Here is a 22,467-nt window from a genome sequence, read left to right as displayed (position 1 = left end):
TGAAACCATTGGTGGGGTGGTGGGGCAGGTAATGGCATGGAAATTTATCTGAAAGGCTGCTGTTCCAATGTTCAAGCTAAATATTGTTTCTGCAAGTTATTCCTTTTATTCAAATCCTACAACATTAACAGGGTGAACACAGAGAACTGAGAACAGGAGGGGGAAAAGGTCTTCATAGGTGAACATGAAGGATGGGAGCAACTCTGAGGTCAGCTCCACCCCCTGTGTTAATGGAGATATGCCAAGACCCTATCACTATCCTGTCAACTGCTAACAATGTCTGAATGACGACCGAAAACAAAGACGACAACAATGTACCCTAATTCTATTCAGTTGAGAAGCAAATGTGAGGACAGTGTAGCTTGTAGACCTACAAAAGATAATCTGCCAAATAAGAAGCCCTCTCTGAAATGCATGTATGTTAGACTTTAGTCTGTTAAATGTGCTGTGTCTACTAAAATCAGGCTTCAAAGCTTCTCTGTCCTGTTCACTCAATGGGTTATAATTTTTTTCTTTAAATTTTAAAAGGTCATTTTCTTAAAGTTATTGTACTTCCACATATTACACTTATGTATTTTGAATTTTCCTGCTGTGGGCCACCATTTGTGTTTCTTTAAACTTTGAGCTAAAAAAACATAGAAACAAATCTAGCAGGCACAAATGTAGACAAGAGCACAGCAGGTAGAGTTGCACAACACCCCCCCCCCCCCCCCCCCCACCACCCCCTTCCTAATTCGGCTCACTGACAAATGGGCTTTTATGCTGTCGGCTCAAAGGTTGTCTGATTGTTAAGCGCAACGCAGACTGCCTCTGTTTGTGACTATCAAGCAGGAGTGTGCATGACGGAAAGAGAAAAGGTCTATCAGCACCAGAAGGCAGCTCACATTGCTGCTTCGCCACAGACACCCAGACAGACAGACATACTGACACCTTTCCTGCCCTGAGACTTCACTGATACGCACATGGGCAGAAGACATGACAGGGAAAGTCTAGTTGTGTTTTCTGTTTAACAAATATAATATCCAGCAACAAGCAGAGGCGACACAGGAGCAACATCTGTCAACGCAGGCCTTCCCTGGCAAGATGAGACAGCAAACATGAACCTAATCCTCTGTGATGCTGTTGAAGAAAATGAGTAACTAGAGCCATTTTGTCACGAATGTCTGCTTTCTCTCTGCTTCTCTGCAATAGTATCCCTGTGCTTAACCAAGACCTGAGGCTACACAGGCCAACATGCTCATTATCAAATTAAACAAATGTGCATGGAATATGAGTGGGGTTTTTAGAACCCCCACCCCTTCACCAATCAAACATGAAAATTGGGCCCTCGCAGAAGCAGGGCTGCAGGCTTGTAATGGGTGGAACCTAAAATTACAGAAACAATAAAAACTATAATCACCTAAATAACAAATTGGCTCCATGTTGGCATATAATACCTACTGAATTCCTTGGTTCTCTTTTCAGTCAACTTAAGCCAAGGTCAAATTAAGCCTGATTCATCATGTAAAACATCAAGCTTCTGAAAAACCCTTGCTGACACAATCAGTATGACTGTGACTATTTTTAATGAATGGATTTAAATGAATGAACGTGACCACTACCTAGAATAATTACTTCCTACTTACACTGTACTTCCTGGCCATTACTGAAGGCAAATGGTCCAAAGTAGATTGTAGATTAAATGGAAACATATGAACATTTTTATTCAGTATGTACATTAAAGAAAGGAGAGTGCAATAAAACTTTTTCTCAGTAGCATAAATCTGACTTTCATCATCATCACTTGACCTATTGAATGTTACAATAAGGAATGCAGCTGCAGAAACTAGACAAATACCTGGCAATTATATACCCTGCATGACTTTCCTTTCTATTCATCTCAGTTCTCCTCTAACTGAGCATCCTCATAAAGCTCTGTCTCAATCCATACACCCAGAACAGCAGCAACTGGACCAGTGGATGCCTGCCAGCTTCTTCTCTCTGGCTTTATCTAAGTTAGCATTACTGGCCCTGTTTATAAAACAACACAAAATGTGTACCCACAGAAGATTGAACACACATACTTGGAATACAGTAAAGCCAGTATTTCCCCTCAAAGACCAATTAATGCCAGACAAGAAGGCCCCACGGAGTTCTACTGACTCAGCATTTCTTGGACACCCGTGCTCGAGAGACTCGTGCATCCATTGCTATGGAGGGACCCCCACTGCCCAAGCAAGCCAGGTGGGAAAAAGAAACTGGCCCAAATTAACCACACTACTACTATTAACTACAGAACTACTAATATTCACACACAATCACATACACATACAGATGAACACTAACAATCACCAAATGGCTCTGTTCTGTTAAAACCCTTAAGGCTGCAAACACAAATGGGACAACTGATATTTTATTTCCCTTCTTAAAGTTTAAGTTGTGCCATGTTTGACAATTTCTCTGGTTCTTTTCAAGTGTGTTTTTTTTCTCCTAAAACAAATGTGTACAAAATGCCAAGAGGGTCAGAAAAATGAAAATAATGAAAGCAGAGCTGTCCTGAGAGAGATGAAAGAATATGATGAGGAACTTTGAATAGCTGAGGTCTACAGAGCAAGAATGGTTTAATATGCCTGACTTCTAAATGGTTGTCAAACACATCAAAAACACTCAATAAAAATAAGAAGAGCTTTTTCAGCAATACAATTGTTGGCTTTCTAATATAAATTATATATACCAAAGCAATGAAAGACTAAAAAGTGAAATGCTGAAAAACTTCACATGCTGAATCAATTACGCAGTCAATAGCAGCACTTCATGTTATCTAAGACAAGCTGGGAAATATGTCCTTGAGGGCTTCATTAATTGTCTGCCAATCAATGTCAAAGATCTGAACTCTGTGCAACTTTTTTTCCAAACCAAGTATTACAACAGGCTTCCACATAATCCACAAAAATATTCTAAGGGCTATAAATGTCTATAACCACATGTTAGGCCATCTGATCCTAACAATGTCCCCTGCACTCCACCTCAGCTCTGGGCTACAAATGCAGGAAATTGTGTGTATGTGATTCAATCTGTCACAGCTAGAAAACTCAATGACACGCTGACTACCTAAAACTGCAGATATGTCTTGAGCACATGTCTAGGCTATACGGTCAGTTTATAACCTGTAGTGAGGTATCAGTGATGGGACAGGGGATTTACGAGTCACAATCTCCTATGGCTGGGCTTCATAACACGGTGTGGAAGTGATTATGGCCCTTAAGCTCCTGTGACATGGATATCTCCTGGCTCTGCAGCACTCTGTCAGAGGATCATGCTTTAATCTGATTGTAAAGACACTAGGTATGACACAGGCACCTCAGGAATGTAACCAGTCATTAATATCAATTACAGATGGATTCAATTGCCAATGATCAAGAGAGTTCAGGAACGTAAGTGAATATTGTTTCCAAAGATAGGTGGCTTGGCTAAAAGCAGAAACATTGAAGTAAAATGAAAGTATTAGTTATTTTCAGATCTTGAAAAAATCCCCCTAAAAATACAACCAATTGTGCTCTGACAGCTGCAGTAAAAGGGAGAACGAAAACACAACTGAAATGGAACAAGTAAAGGTGAAATGCCTCATCAGACCCTTTATTAGCTCAATAATCATCAAATCAACAACACGGAGCAGTGGGGGATGTAATGGTGGGCACATAAGCACCATATAAAGCCAGCAAGTAAAACTGCCCTATTTTTACAAAATAATTGGCTAACCACCGTCACCCCTAGCCTCCTCAGACAACACTGCATGGGTTTAATGACACACATCCATACCAGCCCGAGCCAGCTGGCACGTCACAGGCCCTGGCAGGCTCAGCCTCTGACGAGAGGAGAAGTGGACCACTTTAACCTCACAGCTCTCAATAACCTCCCATACACTCCTAACAATTTCAGCTGGAACTGGGAAAGGACAGCGCACTCTACGTCCAATAGAAACACCAAGCCAGAGAGCAGCTTATGAATTCCAAGTTAGACAAATAAATCCATACATGTTTGTGGTCCAGTTGACCAGGAATTCTCATGCCAACCTTTGGTTTGTGATCATCTAAAGTGGGCGGTACATAAATGTATCAACATACTCCAAAGTACATGAAAAAACATATGGACTCAATAAAGTGAATGGCCAAAGAAAGTGTATGGAACAGAAATTAAACTAACACAATTTTAGGAGTTTTTTTTCATCCAGGTCCAGGAGTTATGTATCATCCAGCTACATATTACAGTGAACAATGCAGTGAAATTTTTAGTCGAAAACTGTATTAGTGGAGGGTGTACAACTGTAGTTACCTCAGTGTCCTAATGAGAACACAAGCAGAACATTCAATAGAGATGAGGGGGATTACTCATAAGATGTGTCTACAACACAAGTGGTTTAGATTACATCACTGCTGCCAAAAGGGAGGTCAGATATTTTAACTGACAGAAACAAATGAATACCATGTAAACTTAGAGAAATTTAGTCTGTAAGAAAAAGGCACTAATATTAGATCTGATAATAATAAAAACAGCTACCAATGACATCCACAGAGTAAAAAAATCTGTTGTGGGGTGATAATAGGATAATAGAACTGATATACAGTTTAAATATCTATCTGTGAAGACTCTCATTCATCTAGATCATGTTCATGTCCTATACCATTTAAACTAATGTTGAAACAAAGGGACCCCCTCTTTGAGCAAAGTCTGTGCCCTCAGTTCAGCCCTCCTCCTGAGAGCAGCTTTTGGGCAGCAGAGCTCAATCAGCTGAGGCCCGGAAAAGGGATTATTTCACTAATTCACCCTGGATCCAAATGGGTATCATTATGATTAACATCACTGTAATAGTATCAAATTAGGCAAAGGGATATTGCAAGTAGGATATTAATACATATCCTCATAGCCAAGGATTTAAACGCTGTATCTGTTCCCTCTTATCTTGCCAACATTTTTAAGTCTCTATACTGACAAACAGTAATTATGTTGTACTGATTATGTCTGACAGTAAAAGCAGAAAACTATTTGGACCCATGTTTCTAAAAGCCAGACGGACAGAACTGATGTTTAACATAATTCATTTTATTTCTCTTTATGACAAGCTAACATGAACACGCCAAAAAGCATCTATTTACCTGCTAGACTATGCACCGTTTTAAGTGCAAACAAAATATATCACCAACTTTAGTGAAACCTAAAATTCTTTCAGTGCATATGTAGGACACGTTTTTCATCTCATTGCATAGTGTATGCAATGCTTGGCCTTTGAAGTTTGGTGATAGCAGAGGAGAATCTAAGATAGGGAGAAAAAGAGAGAGAGAGGTGATAGTTATCTTACCCTCCATCCTCCTGAAATCCCTCCAGTTCATCTCTCTGCTCTGCCAGGGTAGATTCCAGGTCCAAGTAGCTTCCATTATGGGATAGCTGAAGGGCACAGTCATCAGGCTAAAAAGGAGGATACAGTTAACATGAATAAAAAAATGCCAATGATAATATATAAAGAATAAATATACCATTCATTTCTGATTACATCAAAAACATCTGTATTTCAAATCACATTTTATAATATATTTTTATTTTATCGATCAATAGCCAAATGTGCAGTGTATTTTAGTTTCATGCCTGGTCTGCAGTGACCCAAAGAAAATTATTTTATCAGCTCCTGTCAGTGCTCTGCAATGACGAGCTGTGCAAGGTCGGACAGAAGTCATGCAGATTTGGAGCAGCTTGGCAGTCTGGTGCCTCTTATCTACTCCTTCCCCTGTCTGATAAACTATCATCGCACAAGATGATTTTGCAGCGGAGGTATGATTTGTCTGGTCTTGAATGGTTGTCATCACCTGACTGTGCTCAAGGAGATGAAGAATGAGTAAGTCTGTTCACTTGTCTAGTTGACTTCCAAATTGAAGATATTAACCTATTTATATTCAGAGTCTGTCAGCTCCACAGGACAGCGGCTCCAACAGTGATGTAGAGGAGAGAAAAACAAATACCTTTAAGGAAGGGCAAACATAAGACATTAGAGGAGAGAGTGGCACTGCTCTGCTCCAACAGTCAGAGGGTCTAAAACAACAACTCAAATATATACTGAACTCAATAAATCAGTTTTTTCTTGACACCTCTCACGAAGGGGAAGTAACAAACATTATTAGAGCACTTCGATTGTCTCATTTCCCAAGTTGGGAAGTCAACTAAGTGTCCAAAAAAGTGACCAAGCATTTGCCTAATTCACTAAACAACACTTAAAGCCATGTTTCTGTATAAAAGATGTCAACATTTCAGGAACCCATGTTAACAACATCCCATGCACACAACAGTGCTTCTACATATCTCACACATGGGCAAGATTTTGTTTTACCTTTAATGAGCAACACATGAAAACATACATGTAGCATGTACAACATGTAAAACCCATGTGTTATTTAAATCGGAGCAGATCCTGCCAGGTCTAGTGCCGTTCAATTTCTGTTCACATATGACAGTAACTTAATTAAATGTGAAGGAAAAAAGCTGGGAAAGACATTATGGCTTTGATCCGTTCATCTGCTCTGTTTGTATTACTGCAGTACAGCACTCACAGACTGTGTCATATTTGAGAAGTGAAACAAAACATGTGGTTGGTTAGGATAACTTTATGTCTCCAGCTCGCTCCCTGGCTCAGAACACTCTTGTTTGTTTTCCACGCTTGGTAAACCAAAAAGATTATTGGTAATATAAAAGTTATAGAGATAATAAGGCTTAACATCTATTTAAAAGGACACCAGAGATGAGGCAAAACACAAAGCTGAAGCAGGCAACAGCCGGGGATATCCTATAGTTTCTACGAAAGTGACAAGTCTTATTTAGATTGCCGTTGATGCTCTTACGGTAAGTCAGACAGAGGCCCAGAGAGACAGATATAAAGAAAAAGAACAAGGAAAACGAACACATCTAAACCATAGATAGAGGAGGAACCAAGTCCAAATTACAGGACAGATTCTGGTCTGACACAGGAGCCTGGATTACGTGAACTACATTTATTCCTATGGACTTGAATGCCATTGAAAATATATGTGGCGTGATACGGTATGTAATGTAGCTTGAAGTAGAAGACACACTAAATCATTTATGCTTACTGTCCCTGGATCTACAAAACTTGTTACGTACTTTAAAAAGTATTAGCATTATATTAGCCTATGTACTTTTATTCTGCTTTTGGTGCTTAAATTCATGGATTGGAAAAGAGGTTGTACTCTTCCAGCTTTTCACTCTGTATCACAACCTGAAACAGACAAAACATTGGGCTGCATTTGCAGCTGTAGCTAGTAATTAGCCAACTGTGGAACCGAGAAATGCAGTTCCCCACATGAGGGTTTGACTTTCAGACCAAAAGCAACAGGGGCAGAAAAAATTAGTAAAGTAAAGTAAAATACAGTTTACCATTAACTAATCCTCATCTATCTATCCATCTACTCTTCCATGTATTCACACATTCATCCTCTAATTGGTGTTACTTTGTTTGCTCATTATATAACTGAGCTGGATTTCTAATTACAGACATTGTAATCTATAACCAGGCCAGGTTGATGCACTTATATGATCTTTAATCCAGGAATAGTGCTGCCAGATTATCAGAAACAGAGGCTTCTTTAGCTGTCCCCTGCCCAGGACTTGAACCCACAGTGGCCCTGTGATGGCCAAGTCCAAAGATGTAACCACAAGCGCTCTGCTCACACACTGAGGTCTGGCCTCTCCCTTCAACCACCATACTGTGGTCCACTGACCAGGGAAGCAGTTAAGACAGAAAGAACTAAAAATAAACACCATGCAATTTCCCATTTAAAACTGCTATCTCACTCTAAATGGCTTTGTTTTCCACAGAATAAAGATGTCTGGAATGAGATAGCATATACACTGTGTGCATATGAACCTTATCATAATCTAATACTACCATACACATCAGAAATTCTGAATCAAACAACAAGAATTACAGTCAACCACTTTGTTTGATAAAGGTGATGTTGCCGTCTGGGGTTAAAACACCCATCCCACACACAAACCACAACGACTGTGTTAATCTCCTGTCAAGTCCAATTCAAGCCCTCCACTGATGCACTCTTCAGAAAGAAGCCCTCTGCTCCTCTTCAAAATGCTTAGGACAACTCTTCAAAATTCAGAGACTGGCAAAACTTCAACAATGCATGACAATGTGTAAAAGAATTCAAAGGAGCTTTGACAGGCATGAAGGAGAGGCCTGTATTTTACAGCATTTAGCATAACTTATCATTATAGTACAAAAAACAGTCAGAAAAACAACAGTCCCCAAAAACTGTTGGTTAAAATTGGTAAAGTGAGAGTCAATTCTCCCAAGACAACTCTGCTTTTTGCAAACTGATGCAAGGCCTCAAGGCCACCAAGCCACAAATTACAAAACACTGTCAGCGAAGACAGTAAGAGAGGAGCACGGCACTATTGATCTATGCTGACAAGCTGCAGATCTGGAAAAACTCCAGCAGATTTTGAACAGCATGCACATTTCATCTGACAGTATTACAAAAGGATGAGTCAGGTAGTACTTTGCGTTACAAAAAGCTGTGCAAAAATGATGCATGGATGAAGTGCATGGATGGTTTTGGGGGCTGGTGCAGGTTTTAACATGCTAAGATCAAAGAGATATAATGATGGCAGTCATGAATGGGTTTACATTACAGTTGGGTTTTAAAAAGGAAGATACAAGGCCAGTGTTTATTACCGTTTATAGCAATGTATCTCACAACTATATGAAAATGTGCTGTAGACAGTGCTTACATTGTGCATACCAACAAAACTGACAAATAATATCTGCTGCCCAATATATCGGTCTGTCTGTAGTGTCTCAATCACAATTGCAAAACAATAACTGTACATGGCACACTGAATGAAGACACATGGTGGTATGGCATTTTCCAGAAGGCCACATGGTGGAAATATGATTTCAAAGTGGATCTGCTGTCCTAACAAAGCTGTTGCTAAACAACAATTATTCATGGTGTGACTCCTTGTTGCTAGAGAATATAAACCCTGCCTGGTGTTGCTCTTCAAGGGCATTATAACTGATTTTTTTAATCAGTATGGTAGCAGAGCTGAGGTACAACCCTATGTACAGGCCAAGCCTATACACAGGTATAGTACAAATAACAACAATCACACACACACATGTGCAGATCTTCCCCCTCTTGAGACTGCAGACTAAAACTGACAGCAACAGTCCAGAAACAGCATGTGCTAGCTGTTTGACTCCCTCGGCACCATGTGGTAGCAAGCGGTGCACTATTTATATCAGAATGACCTGCACTACAGAGACAGGGCTTAAAGACAACAGGTTTGTAGCTGAAGGTCTTCACAGGGTCACAATGATTCACCTTTTGAGGGTGTGAATCTGAGAACTCCTAGCTCAAAGGTGGTAATGCAGCCTTGTCATCCACCTGACTGTTTTTGTTTATGTGAAGCACAAAAAACTGCTCCCCAGAGCTAACCACTAATGCCCATGTGACCACTAACCAAGCCCTGTAGAGCCTACCACTGGCATTCCCTTTCAGTCTACTTTGTGGTCCAGCTGGCCTACAGCTAAACTGAGACCAGTTGACTGTGCAAAGTACATCAGCTCTTTGTTTGTGTTTTTAATTCTGCCCGCTTCCCTCTCTCAAACAGTGGAAAGCATCCCCATCCCACCCTGCTGGTCAGACCAAGTAGGCTGCAGAATGAGAGCCAGACTTGTGGTGACCCACAGCATCCAGAGGCTTCCGTGCCCTACCTTACCAGCTACACCCGAACAAGATGAAGTAGCAATGATCTGACAGAATGAAGAAAGACCCAAATTAGCTTTATAGTTACACAACCTCCCGAAACCAGACGGTGATGCATGCTCCATAAAACGTTCACACGTCAGATGCGGTGGCCACTGAGCCACTTTATAAAATGTCTTTAGATGCACAACATCTAACCAGAAGGCAGATATCTTCAAGCAATATAGATCCTGGCTGTATGTTTCACTACAGAAGAACATTGAGTTATTCCCAAGATGTAGCAGAGCAGTGGACCCTGGGAAAGCGTTTCACCTCCTCAACCAGTTGGGAATAAATGCAGACTGACGTGATGGCAGTGTGCAGTGACAGCAAAATGCATTCTGCTTCTGACCAAGGAAATAAATATGCCAACATAAACCCTAACCCTAACAAAAAATAGTGGGAAAATGTTTTTGATTCGGATGATGTGTTCAGATCAGACTGTCGAAGTAGTCTAATAAAGTCCAATAAACCCTAGAAGAAAATCAATTTATTGATCAATGGAATTGATCAATAAACGACCAAGTTAGCCTTTAATGCACTGTAATTTATGGTCACATGGACTTCAAGCCTGCCCACTGGTGACATCAAAAATGCCACAAAAAGATGTTTTTTTTTGAGGATGGTTTATATTATTTATTTGAACTGTACACAAATTAATACTAGGCAACGTTCACAATTTGAACCATTCCATACAGGCTAGATAATAAATAACAAGAAAATCCGTCCATGCATGAACAGCTTTGTACATATTGATGCTCCCTCAGTATCCCATTATCAGCAAACTCATTCAATCATTGGCCCATTAGCTTTGTTTAGTAGTAACACCATCGAAACGTTCAGGCTAATTATTAATTCAGGTGTGGGTGTTAACTTTTAACCAGGCTGATTTAAAGAAACCTACAAAAACACAATTTAAGAGCTTTTTTGTTCTTGTTGTTTTTTAACTATGCTGCATACCTTCTGCGGGGCTTTCAGAAGCCTGTGGACTCCAGCAATCTGATTGATCAGAGGAATATCTTCCCTGAAGGTGTACAGAGGTGGTCTGGTCGGCTCGGGGAAATTGGTGCTGTTAAATGGATCAGTATCATCTAAGAACTGCACCCTGCATATAAACGTAGCCATGATGTATCCATACAAGGCAAATTCAGACCATCAAAATAGTGGATGCGACACAACAGCCTCTGACAGACGCGCAGCCCCCCCACCGGGGCAGCGAACTACCGGCAGGTCTCCTGCAGTAGCACAATCCTGCACCCAGTTATCCTTGGACCTTCTCCATTTGTTTTCACGCTGCGCAGATGAGTCGGGACAGTGTTCGCAACAGTCCAAAAGTAAAGATCCAGGGTAAGCTGCTCAGAGACGCGCTTAGTCAGAACGGGGCGGCAGTATCCAAGGGCATTGCGGGCGGTTGAGGTGCTGCTGAGGCAGACTGCGGACGGGACTGCTACACTTGGTGCCTGGTCTGTTAGAGCGATGGGAAGCGGCTCCCTCCTCATGCATAAACTCTGCAAAGAGACGCAGCAGCCAAAGCTTTGTCGGCCTGATGGAGCTCATATTACAGGCGCAATTGCGGCCTCAAGTGGTGAAAGTGAGACGTGCACGAGAGGCTCTGCACTGATGTTAGCAGTGAGGTAAAGGATTCAACTTTGTCATGCCTCTATAGTGTTATATGGGTTATAATTTAGCTGTATATATATGCTTTATACAGAAGCAAGAATCTAGTGGGCATACGAAAAGTTTCTAGTTCTCAGTCTACAACTTTACAGATTTTATGTATGTAAATCAGCTTTAAAGCATTATAATGTAAATGTGTTGTCTGAAGTACTGACAATAATAGCTGAATACATAAGTATGTGTTTAACAAAAATACAAATTTTAATTTTGGATTTTCAGACTAAGTCCTGTTTCTAAGACCAAGAATAAAAATTGAATCTGTCAACATGCATTTATTTCTTATTGGTTTAAACCTTTGAATGATCATCTTTGATCATTCTGCTTGTTTGTTCATTACAGCTTTTTATTACTGTGTGCTGGGTTTGTATTTATAGGTATATAATGCTTGGGAGAAGCAACCATTGTTGACAGGCATAAAAAGTTTTTCAGTACTGTCATTAATGATATCCAGTCCTAATATAATGAACTATAATGCTGCCTTTAAGTAAAAAACTATTTTTGTTTTATTTGGATGAACTATATGCCTTTAAAGTTGACCATATAATAAATCACATAAAACATTTTTGCTTCAGTAAGCAACAAGTGTGACTCCTGTGCACTGACCCTTTGCCATCAGATAAGACACAAGTTAACTGTCAGGTGTGTTCTTGCTCAACTTTGGCTTCAAAGACTGAACACCTCTAGCTGATGCTCTCTGACACCACAGACTAGTCAATCCGTTACAGACGTCCAGTACATAAGATCTCACAGTGTGAGCCTCAATTTACATTCCAGCGCTATACAGTGCTGTTCTTGTATCACTACAATACTACAGTGTTTGGCAGATCATGAAGCTAAAGCTCCCCAACCCGGGCCTGGAGGACAGGATATTGTCCCATCAGCAGCTGGACAAGCTGGAGGAGAAGGAGGAGGCTGGAGACAGACCAAAATAGGACAACAAGGCTCAGTACATGCTGACTTGTGTGGGGTTTTGTGTGGGACTTGGAAATGTCTGGCGATTTCCTTATCTGTGTCAGAGTCATGGAGGAGGCAAGTGAGACTTTTATGGTGTGAGAGAAAAAAGCCATACCTTAATATGTCAGTCATCTATTCGTTTTTAATTACAGGGGATCTTGTAGTCTTGTCAGTTCATATGGTAATACTGCTGAAATATATTTTGTATTGTCTGTTTATTGAAAGAAAAAGAAGAAACATGATTTTGTTGTATTGCTTAAAAAAGCATCTTGATAAAGGCTGCCTGCCTTAATTTGTTTCCTGCATTTGGGGACAGCCTTCTTTAACAGTCAATATCACAACTATACTGTCAAATGGACATTCAGCAGATGGGTTTGTCACTGATCTGTACAGATGACAAAAGTGCAAGGAAATTCTTGCAGGAGAATGTCCTAACTCTGGAGCAAAATTCATATCCATCCTGTGTGACCAAATTGAAATGAATAATGAGCCCAAAACAACCTAATTTGTTTTCATTTATGTTCATGCTGTTATGATTCATATTAAGAATACAGTGTGCACCATTAAGCATAAACTTGGCACAGTTTGGGAACTCAGATGTTGTGATCCTTGCTATATGCCTTGCAGAGTCTTTTTGGAGTCTGTATTATAACTCGCTCGGGGGCTTAGCACTAAAAAAAAGCCAACAATAACATCTTTATTATAAAATGTTTGTCAAAAATTTATAAAATTTTCTTCAAAGATATTAAAAAGCACAAACAGACCTTTAGTAAGGCTAATTATGACTCAGGATATTACATTTTTTATAAATATTTTAGATCTGGAGGCTGAGGGGAGGTGCTAACACTGAGGGAAGGTGACTCTGAGCCATGTAGTGAAGGTGTGTGACCAGCTGGGGTCACTGTTGTGTCTTAAAAAGTAATTTAAGTATTAAATGAGGCAATTTAAGTATTAAATAAGGCATGTGTACTATCACTGAGTTCCTTATTCAGTATTATCAGCTGTTATTGCTTCTGTTACCAACATCATATCATGCCACTTTCAACATAATCCTTTTTATTAAACAAGCCACTCAGGCCAACAAGAAATAAGAGGTGGGTAAAGCAAACGTCACCCCTTCATCTCCTGAAACAAACAACCTCCCCTTTTCTTCAGACTAGTTAGACAAAAGACTTAAAACTACTGTGACCATTACAATTTTTCATGTATTATTAGTTATCTAGGGTTTTTTGAAGTCATGTTTGTGATGTTGTATTACATCCTACCTTCAGAGTGCTTCAGGAACTGGACTGGCCTTCATTGTGTTCAGTGAGGCAGTGATTAATTTGCTGGGCAGTTTCATGCTCTTCTGCCTGGGCCTGTCCTCCATGTTTGGAAATCTAGAGGGGGTCCTTACTGCTCTGCTGGATGTACACAAGGTCCCAACATGGGTTCCTAAGAAAAATATTCACAGGTAAGCAAAAAAACTTTATGTTGTATTGTATTATGACAACAAAAAAATAATTAGGCACATATCAGTAACTTTTTACACATAACAGTTTATTTAAGCTTTTATATTTTATAGGCTTAATGTGTCTTACCTCCTTTACTGTGGATCTCATCTTTACTCGGCTCTGGAAACTACTGGCTGGAAATAATCAACAGTTATGTGGGGTCCATGCCTCTGCTCATCATAGCCTTCTTTGAGATCATTGCTGTGTCATACATCTATGGAATAAAAAAGTCATAATGATAATCATGTCATCCTTGTGTATTCTTGCTCTACAGTCTATTGCTTACAGGATTAATGATGACATTGAATGGATGACAGGACGAAGACCAAACATCTACTGGCAGGCAACATGATACTTTTTCAGCCCTTTAATGAATTTTTTTGTTTTTTTGTGGCATATGTTGTGGTTGAGGCTGAAAAACGACCCACATATAATGCCTGGAACCCAGATTATACAAGAAAGATTTCTAAGACATTGTATGTAATTTATATCCTATCTGCCACAGGATAAAAAAAAACATGACTTGTTCAAAATGCTCCCAGAGGTGTACTTCCCTCCTGCTGATGTTCTGCATTATCCTGAATGGGTCATTGTTGTCTGTGTGCTCTTATCTGTTCTTCCTCTGGTCCCTATTGCCCTCGTGGCTCTCTACAAATTTGTGGGGTTCCTGAAGAATTACATGTAAACAAGAAATTTAAGTTGTAGTTTTTCTGATTGGTGGACAGGACTACCTTTGCTAACTAACTTGTGTCTACTTGTCATTTAATAGCATGTTACTATGGATTACTCCCTTTTATTGATAATGTCTGTTCTGTATATAATGCAGTGTTATAGCTGACATCAGATTTAAATGACATTATCACTATTACAGTGTATTTGCTGTTGCAGATGTCATTTCAATCTGAAAGTTATGAAGTTACAATACACTGATTTATCTTAATTCACACAAGTGCGTTTTTGCTGGTGAAGGAAATGCAGACCCTGCCAGAAAAATGAAAGCAGTACAATGTCTCACGAGTAAAGGACACATTATTAAAGCCTGAATCTGGATATCATGTTTGTGCTATAATCTGATTAAAGGGAGAAAGCACTTAATTTCCTGTGTCAATGCTTTGAATAGGAATGAGTGAAGGGTGGCTTGTGATAAGCACATCATTCATTTTCCAAGAAGTAATTTTTATGTTAACACAATTCTGTTTTTGTATGTGCAATAAACACTCAAGATATTTGTTACGGCAATGCATTATCTTGTCAATCATAGCCCTTGTACAGCTCTATGACATCAATAGTTAATGCTTGCAATGCTGCAAGTGTGATGTACTGTTGCATGGTGTGTCCTTTATGTAACTTTTTTTGCACGTCAACAGTGCATGTGGGTGTATGAGAGTAGTAGACTGATGCATGTGCTCACTGACCATGTGCATGTGTGTCTATGTGTGTCATACGCAGTTACGCAGTTGTCTTTTTTGTGATGTGGGTGGACAGTGATATTGTCCCCAGAGAGTCACGTGCTTTGGAATATGCTGGCTGCCTTTGTTGTCTCTCTGCCTGTTCTGCTTTTCTGGCACTTTCATACAATGGTGCACTTGAACACTGTGATGTTAGTAAGCCTTTCAAACTACTACAGCTTGAATTCCAGCTCTCAGGAAAGACTAACATCCCAATGTAGGATACATGGCATAAGATACATCACGGAGGAACAACAGCGAGGACTGAGTGCAACATCCGAACAAAGGTGATAACTGACCCTCTGTTGACTGTCTTCTGCAGTGGGCACTTTTTATTGTCTGTTAGGGACTGCAGTCGTACAGCTACACAAGGTAACAAGCTAATGATACTTTCAGTATTTCTATATCTAGAAGGGTGACAAATATGATTTAACTGACTAATCAACCTCAACTCAGAAGTTAAAGTTCTTGTATATTTGTAAAAAATGATGTGACTGATGTAAAGGGGTAGCATATTTAATATAACTAACATTGCAAATATGCTGGAGCGATTACAGGAGCTTGTCTGAAAGGATACTGTGTCCAATATGAAAAATATTACTGCAATTACTTAGTACTACAATGTTTACAGATTTTGCTGCTCTTATCTGAACTGTAATAACTATCAAGTACAATAACAGTAAAAAATAAATACATTGCACTGTTTTTTTAAATATCAAAGCAGGGCAATTACCTAAAAAAACGTACTATCAACAACAGAACAAGTTCAACAGCTTCCGGACATATTCCTTCACTAGGAAATGTCCCAGCGAGCAGATGCCTCCCAGTGTGGCGGGGTCGTCGTGGAGTTCGAATCTGACGACATCAGGGATTCAAGAGCTAAAAAGGCACGGAGTATACCAGGTAACCTCCACTTAAAATCCAACTACTTTTGCGATGTGTTGGCAGCATATAGAATGTGTTCTTATTCGATTGTCATGCATTTCCATCAAAGGTTCAGCTCTTATCTACCTCAAGGGTCCCAAGTTTCTCATCTATGTCAGTGGAGCATTGTCAATGTGGGTAAGAATCATTTCCTGAAGAAACACATTCGTGGAGCAATACATAGGACATCGAAACTAAAATAACTGCAAGGTAGTCTACTTACTGTGAACTGTGTACCAGCATACTGGCAGCATCTTGCAAAGCAACATGTAATGATGACTCTTGTGTTAAACAGGGTGACCGCATGTGGCACTTTGCAATCTCAGTGTTCCTGATTGAGCTCTATGGCCGTAATTTGCTATTGACTGCGGTGTTTGGATTGGTTGTGGCTGGGTCAGTGCTCCTGCTTGGGGCTTTGATTGGAGACTGGGTTGATCGCAATCCTAGAAATAAAGGTATGCACAACAATTTCATACCCATCTAAAGATTTTAGCATACTGTGTATGACAGCAAGGTGATAAGAGATCTGTGGATTTCAATCTTGGGCCAAGAAATTTGCTGGCCTCCTATCCCACTAGGTGGTGAATTGCATTCACCCGATATCTCAAGTGTAAATCACTCCTTGATTTGATAGCTAGACTCAACCAGCAAGACTCAAGGCACATGGTTCACAGCCACTGACTCATATCTGTCACATCTAGCATTCATTTTCACAGAATAATATACCTTGTATATCTGAAATTCTGAAACGTTTTTTCCATTTTCTGTTTTAGTTGCACATGCATCTCTTTTCATTCAGAACACCTCTGTGACAGTATGTAGCATTGTGCTCATGTTGGTGTTCTCATATAAGCAAAGGATCGAACAGATCTGGGATGGATGGCTGACTGTGAGTAACCACCTGCACACTTGATAAAATGTCCTAGTAATTATATTTGATGAGTCTGTAAACAGGATACTTACCATGGTTATTACACAGAAGAGTTATTGCTGTTGTTCCCTCTGTCCTCTGCCCCTGTTGTCTTTGCTTATGAGCTTGTGGCTACTCTGTGCTGTCATAGTAACATATTGCATCGCAAAACTCACACAAGGTGGTTTGTTATACGGTGGTGATCATCCTGGCAGATGTGGCAAACCTTGCAAGCACAGCGCTGACCATTGCCATTCAGAGGGACTGGATTGTGGTAATCACAGGGTACAACCGAGGCCACCTAGCCGGTAAGAAAAAGATTCATTGTTAAATGTCCACATCACTAGTTGCACACTATAAATATCTGAGTATCAGATAGTGATACGTAACGTCTCTTGCTTTAAATCCTGCCACGGACACTCGTTAACCTCTGTATGTCTGATTCTCACAAAGGAATGAATGCAACCATGAGGAGGATAGATCAGGTGACTAACATCCTGGCCCCACTAGCAGTGGGACAGGTCATGACCCTGGCCTCCAATGTGGTCGGCTGTGGCTTTATTCTAGGCTGGAACCTTGTGTCTCTCATTGTGGAGTTCTTCTTCTTGTCGCGGGTGTACCGCATCGTCCCTGCTCTCTCCGTCAAACCGCCAGTGGTGGAAGAGGATCAGGAGTACCTGCAGACAACAAAGAGGAGGTCACAAGGTATGAACTCACAATTGTTGTTAACAATCTAAGACCTTCTACTGTAATGCTAGATATTTAACTGCAGAACATACAAGAGATGATCATTCAACAGCTGAGAATGAGTTGACCACAGTACAGTATACAAAATACATAATCAAAAATGTTACAGTTCAGAAGGTTGGTGAAAAGACAAAAAACAATTTAGATAGACATTGAATTTACATTTTGAAGAGTTAAGCAGCATAGGAGTTGAGTTATAAAATGTTTAACCTAGCCTGAAGCTGCAGTGGGCTTAATCAGTCTTGCAAGTTCATTAATATTATAATATACTACACAATGCATTTAAATAAGTACAGCCATAGTAGAAAAAAAAATCCAGCTCCAGGGCTTCCTAGAGCATGCATTACATCACATTATATACATTATTTTAAAACCAATCCACAGTTTGTGTAGTCCACAGTTAACATGGTCGAAATTAATTAGTGTAAAAGGAAGAAATTTGACAGATGATGTGTATCATGGAGTAGAAAGGAAGCAAAAACCCACTGAGGATTAGGCCATTAGTCGTGATGAACAGAAGTGATGGATGCCATTCCTCTTTCTCATTAGGGGAAGGCAATGTTGCACAACCTCAGCCTCTGACAGAGGGCAACTGCAACTCAAGCGTACACCTAAAAGAAATCACAGACCTGCCACTGTGTTTCCGGAGGTTTCGCTGGCTGGTGAGCACCTGCAAAGATGGCTGGAGGGCCTACTATCGGCAGCCTGTCTTCCTGGCAGGAATGGGTCTGGCCTTCCTCTACACCACAGTCCTGGGGTTCGACTGCATAACCACTGGCTACGCCTACACTCAGGGGATAAGTGGATCTCTCCTCAGCCTGCTGATGGGTGTGTCAGCTATTACAGGGTTAATGGGCACCGTGATGTTTACCAGACTCAGAAAGACCTACGGCCTGGTTAACACAGGTATCATCTCAAGCTGCCTCCACCTGGGCTGCTTGCTGCTGTGTGTGTGCTCTGTGTTCGCCCCTGGCAGCCCTATGGATCTCAGCTTGTTGATGCCCTACATTAACTCAAATTCCTCTGCTGAGCTTGGAGGGATGGCAAGCAAAAGGCAAAAACACACATATCCTCTGACAGGAGGCAGCAATCAGCCACTGCTGCCTGACCGCTCCTCCATCCACTGGACCAACAACACTGTGCTTTTTGACAATGTGCCCTCCGGTACAGCTCCAGAATCGTACATCTCCATTATCCTGTTGTTCTTGGGGGTCATCACAGCACGCATTGGTGAGTAGGCAACAAGACAATAAAATACAGTCCATATTGATTTACAATCTATGGGATAATGTCAGCATTAGAGGCTGGGTCAGGCACTGGCATTACAGATATTATTGGTCATTTATCATTCATTTAAATCGGCCCTTTTTGAGACGAAATGTGTGACCATTTTAGTCAATTCACCTCTATTAACAGACAAAAGTCCTGCACAGTACAAATAACTGCAGTTACATCACTGACATTTAAAAATCTTAAAGCAAAGAAACAAAAAAGTAAATGGCATGTAGGTATGTTACACAGCTAAATTCCAGCCTAACTTCATTTTTTAACCTCTAACTATGACTGTGTTTTAGGTCTCTGGTCCTTTGACCTGACCGTGACCCAGCTTCTGCAGGAGAACATCTGCGAGTCAGAGAGAGGAGTGGTAAATGGGGTGCAGAGCTCTATGAATTACCTGATGGACCTACTTCACTTCATCATGGTGATCTCTGCTCCACAGCCACAACACTTTGGCATCCTTGTTATCATTTCTGTGTTATTCATCACAACTGGGCACACTATGTATTTCCTGTATGCACATAAAGCCAAGAGAAAACGCCGCCACGACACATAAGGAGCAGACATGACTTACACACCCAGGCATGAGATGCTTGCAAGCACTGAATCCACTCTGCACCTGTGGAATGAATGTCTCCTCCTCTTCCTTCAGCAATCTTATTGCAACACTCTGCTTCTGACTTAGCCATTCATTTCAGCACAACAAGTGCCTGTCCCACCTCGGTTGCTTTCTTCCTGCAGGGCCATGTAGCCACAGCAGCAAACAAGAACTCAGGTGAAGTAGAGTGAGAGACAAGCTCTCCTTTCATGTACATAAGTTGAGGTGGCTACAATAAATGCAGCAAAGACACCTCCAGGGGAAATGTCCTAATCTAACATACAACAGGACACAAAGGTAATAGCTAACCCACCAGCGCATGCCTTTGCACACTGCAGAATTACTGCAAAGTGTTAAAATAAGTCTGTTATCTGACATAGCTTTGGCTGAGAAGGTGGACAGATGGAGAGATTTTTCTAACCTTTACATAGTAAAGAACTAATGGTATGAGGAAACCCTGGCAGTGATACATGAAAACATAGAAACAACAAACCAGTACTTTCTCAAGTGGCATTGTTGTTACTGATCCGTCCACTTGGAAATATTCCAGGATGTCCAAAAAGGAACATAAAGGGAACTCAATGTAAGACTGTTTGATTAAAAAATCTGAAAGTCAGCCCCCTTTTAATGGACAGAAGTGAAAGGACAAAGTATTTCCTTCCCCTGGTTTGTTTCTCTGTGGATGAATCAAGCAAACATTTGCCTTTCTCAAATACATGTAAGCCTGGCTTATGGATTACAACACATAATCACATCACAGCATGTAGCCAAACTTGAATACAAACTATTTTATTCTATTGCTTGTGTAACTTTATTTCCTTCCCATATAAAGAGTGATATTAATAGTTTTGTAGATATCCAAGAGGAAACCAATTTTCCCCTTGTGACATGTTTGAAATCAGTGATAGCTCTATGTTGATAGCACATGTTCATCACTGCTCTTGGTAGTATTCTTTTTACACTTTGCTTCATCCTTTTGTAGTTCTGAAGAACTAAACATTACCTTACCTCAACTAAGAACAAGAACACAACTTGGGAATTACTCTCAACAACTGTATGTTTTCATAGTTCATTCATGTACAGTGGAAATAACAAAGTTCACCTTTTGTCATACACCCAGCATCACATCTCAATATATTTGTATACTTTGCTTGTGAACTTCCTACTGTATTGTATGTTGTGTTTTTTAAGACTGATATTTATGATAATAAAGATAACTGGAGAGGCCTTGAGGCTTAGACAAATGAATGCAAATTTAAGTGCTACATATGATGGATGTTATCTAAAAGTCACCTATACTTCAAAATGTTATTCATGACATTGTAAAGTGCTATTCAGTCTGCCAGATATTAAATAAAGTCACCGATTCAATCCAACAATACTGACAGCCAAGTCTGTCCCTTCTGGAGTCTGGATATTTCAATATGTAACAGATTTCTTTCCATGATGTACCTGCCAAGGCGTTAAAAGAGAGAAAATCTAAATACTGAGCACATTTTGAGATAAATAATTATCGATCAAACTCGAGCTGCACCACCCACAAAGCTAAATAATGGGCAAACGGAGAGATGGGGATAAACATTTACACAATACAAATGTTAAGGGCGTAAACATATCACAGTCAGAGCAGCCACATGCAAATGTAATGGCCTTTGTTGACCAGAAGAGGTCAATGTCACATTGAATCACTATGTCAGTAGAAACGAGACCACACACATACAGAGCCGTATCTTAATCCTAACACTTTCTATAAATTATCAGCACTATCCTACAGTGATTGATGATAATATGACATCCAGAGGACAATTGAATACGCATTGCTGTGAACGCCAGCTGTATCCTAAAATTAATGCCTAACTATGCAGAGAAAGCCAAGAAATAATTGGTATGCACAAAATTGCTACGCAGTCAAACGGGGTTCTTATATAATGGTATACCATTAGTATTGAATGATGTCCGCAGACCCTTACATTTATATGGCTACTACAAATCTCTCCTATTTTTATTTTTACGTAGTTTATGTCCATGATGATGGTAATATCCAGTAGCGTTGTATACACTGAAATAAGTTTGTAACGTTTCCTTGATAATGTAAAGAAACCGGAGCAGAAATGTTAAAGCAATATTATTCCGGGCAGTTTTGGCACCAGTTAAAAGACTTGCTTTTGCTAATGTAGTAATTTAGCTAGCTAACCGTAGCTCCTGGTGTTATTTACTAGACGCTAGCTAGCCACGTTGGAGTACAGAGCTAATTATTTAGAAAACAAAGCGCTGAAAATATAGTTGCTGCACAAGAGTTACCAATATTGGGACACTTTTATAAGATATTCCAAGTCTCATCTAGCCACTAATTTTGCTTCACCCACCTGGTTGCAAAGCACTTGCACAAAGATGGTAGTCGGAAGTAGCCAGGGAGAGTCGGCCCGGCGCAGCCATTGTTGTGGCGATGGCTATTCCATGGTGAGCTATGGCTAATGGCTATGGCTATATTTGTAGCGACTACACTAGTCTTATTGTAGGTCCTAGTGGTATGTAGTGTATGGTATTTGGCCTTCTTAAGCTTGTGTTGTCTTTGCCTTCATAGTTGTGGTGTATCATGGCCGGGTATCTATATTTTCATCTATAAAATAATGACATT

The 22,467-nt window shown here is 40.2% G+C and overlaps 2 protein-coding genes across 5 annotated transcripts in view; one reads left to right on the top strand and one right to left on the bottom strand.

The window, feature by feature from the left end:
- fhod3b (formin homology 2 domain containing 3b) overlaps positions 1-11,265 on the bottom strand; it is a 73,456-nt gene extending 62,191 nt beyond the window's left edge. For all 4 annotated transcript variants that reach the window (XM_028425910.1, XM_028425907.1, XM_028425908.1 and 1 more), the window contains exons 1-2: positions 10,761-11,265; positions 5,336-5,442 (exon numbers count right to left, since the gene is read on the bottom strand). In XM_028425910.1, coding sequence (XP_028281711.1) covers positions 5,336-5,442; positions 10,761-10,925 — 272 coding nt within the window. In that variant the 5' untranslated portion in view covers positions 10,926-11,265. The remainder of the gene's footprint in view (positions 1-5,335; positions 5,443-10,760) is intronic.
- Positions 11,266-16,172: 4,907 nt separating this feature from the next.
- Positions 16,173-19,787, top strand: LOC114448813 (solute carrier family 40 member 1). The gene is made up of 8 exons (XM_028426010.1): positions 16,173-16,275; positions 16,367-16,434; positions 16,592-16,751; positions 17,070-17,185; positions 17,388-17,514; positions 17,660-17,911; positions 18,503-19,183; positions 19,528-19,787. Exons 1-8 carry the CDS (start codon positions 16,173-16,175, stop codon positions 19,785-19,787), a joined length of 1,767 nt encoding a protein of 588 aa, XP_028281811.1.
- Positions 19,788-22,467: the final 2,680 nt, after the last annotated feature.

The sequence above is a fragment of the Parambassis ranga genome, chromosome 16 (genome assembly GCF_900634625.1).
Source record: "Parambassis ranga chromosome 16, fParRan2.1, whole genome shotgun sequence".
NCBI lineage: Eukaryota > Metazoa > Chordata > Actinopteri > Ambassidae > Parambassis > Parambassis ranga.
This window is presented reverse-complemented; position numbering and strand designations above follow the sequence as displayed.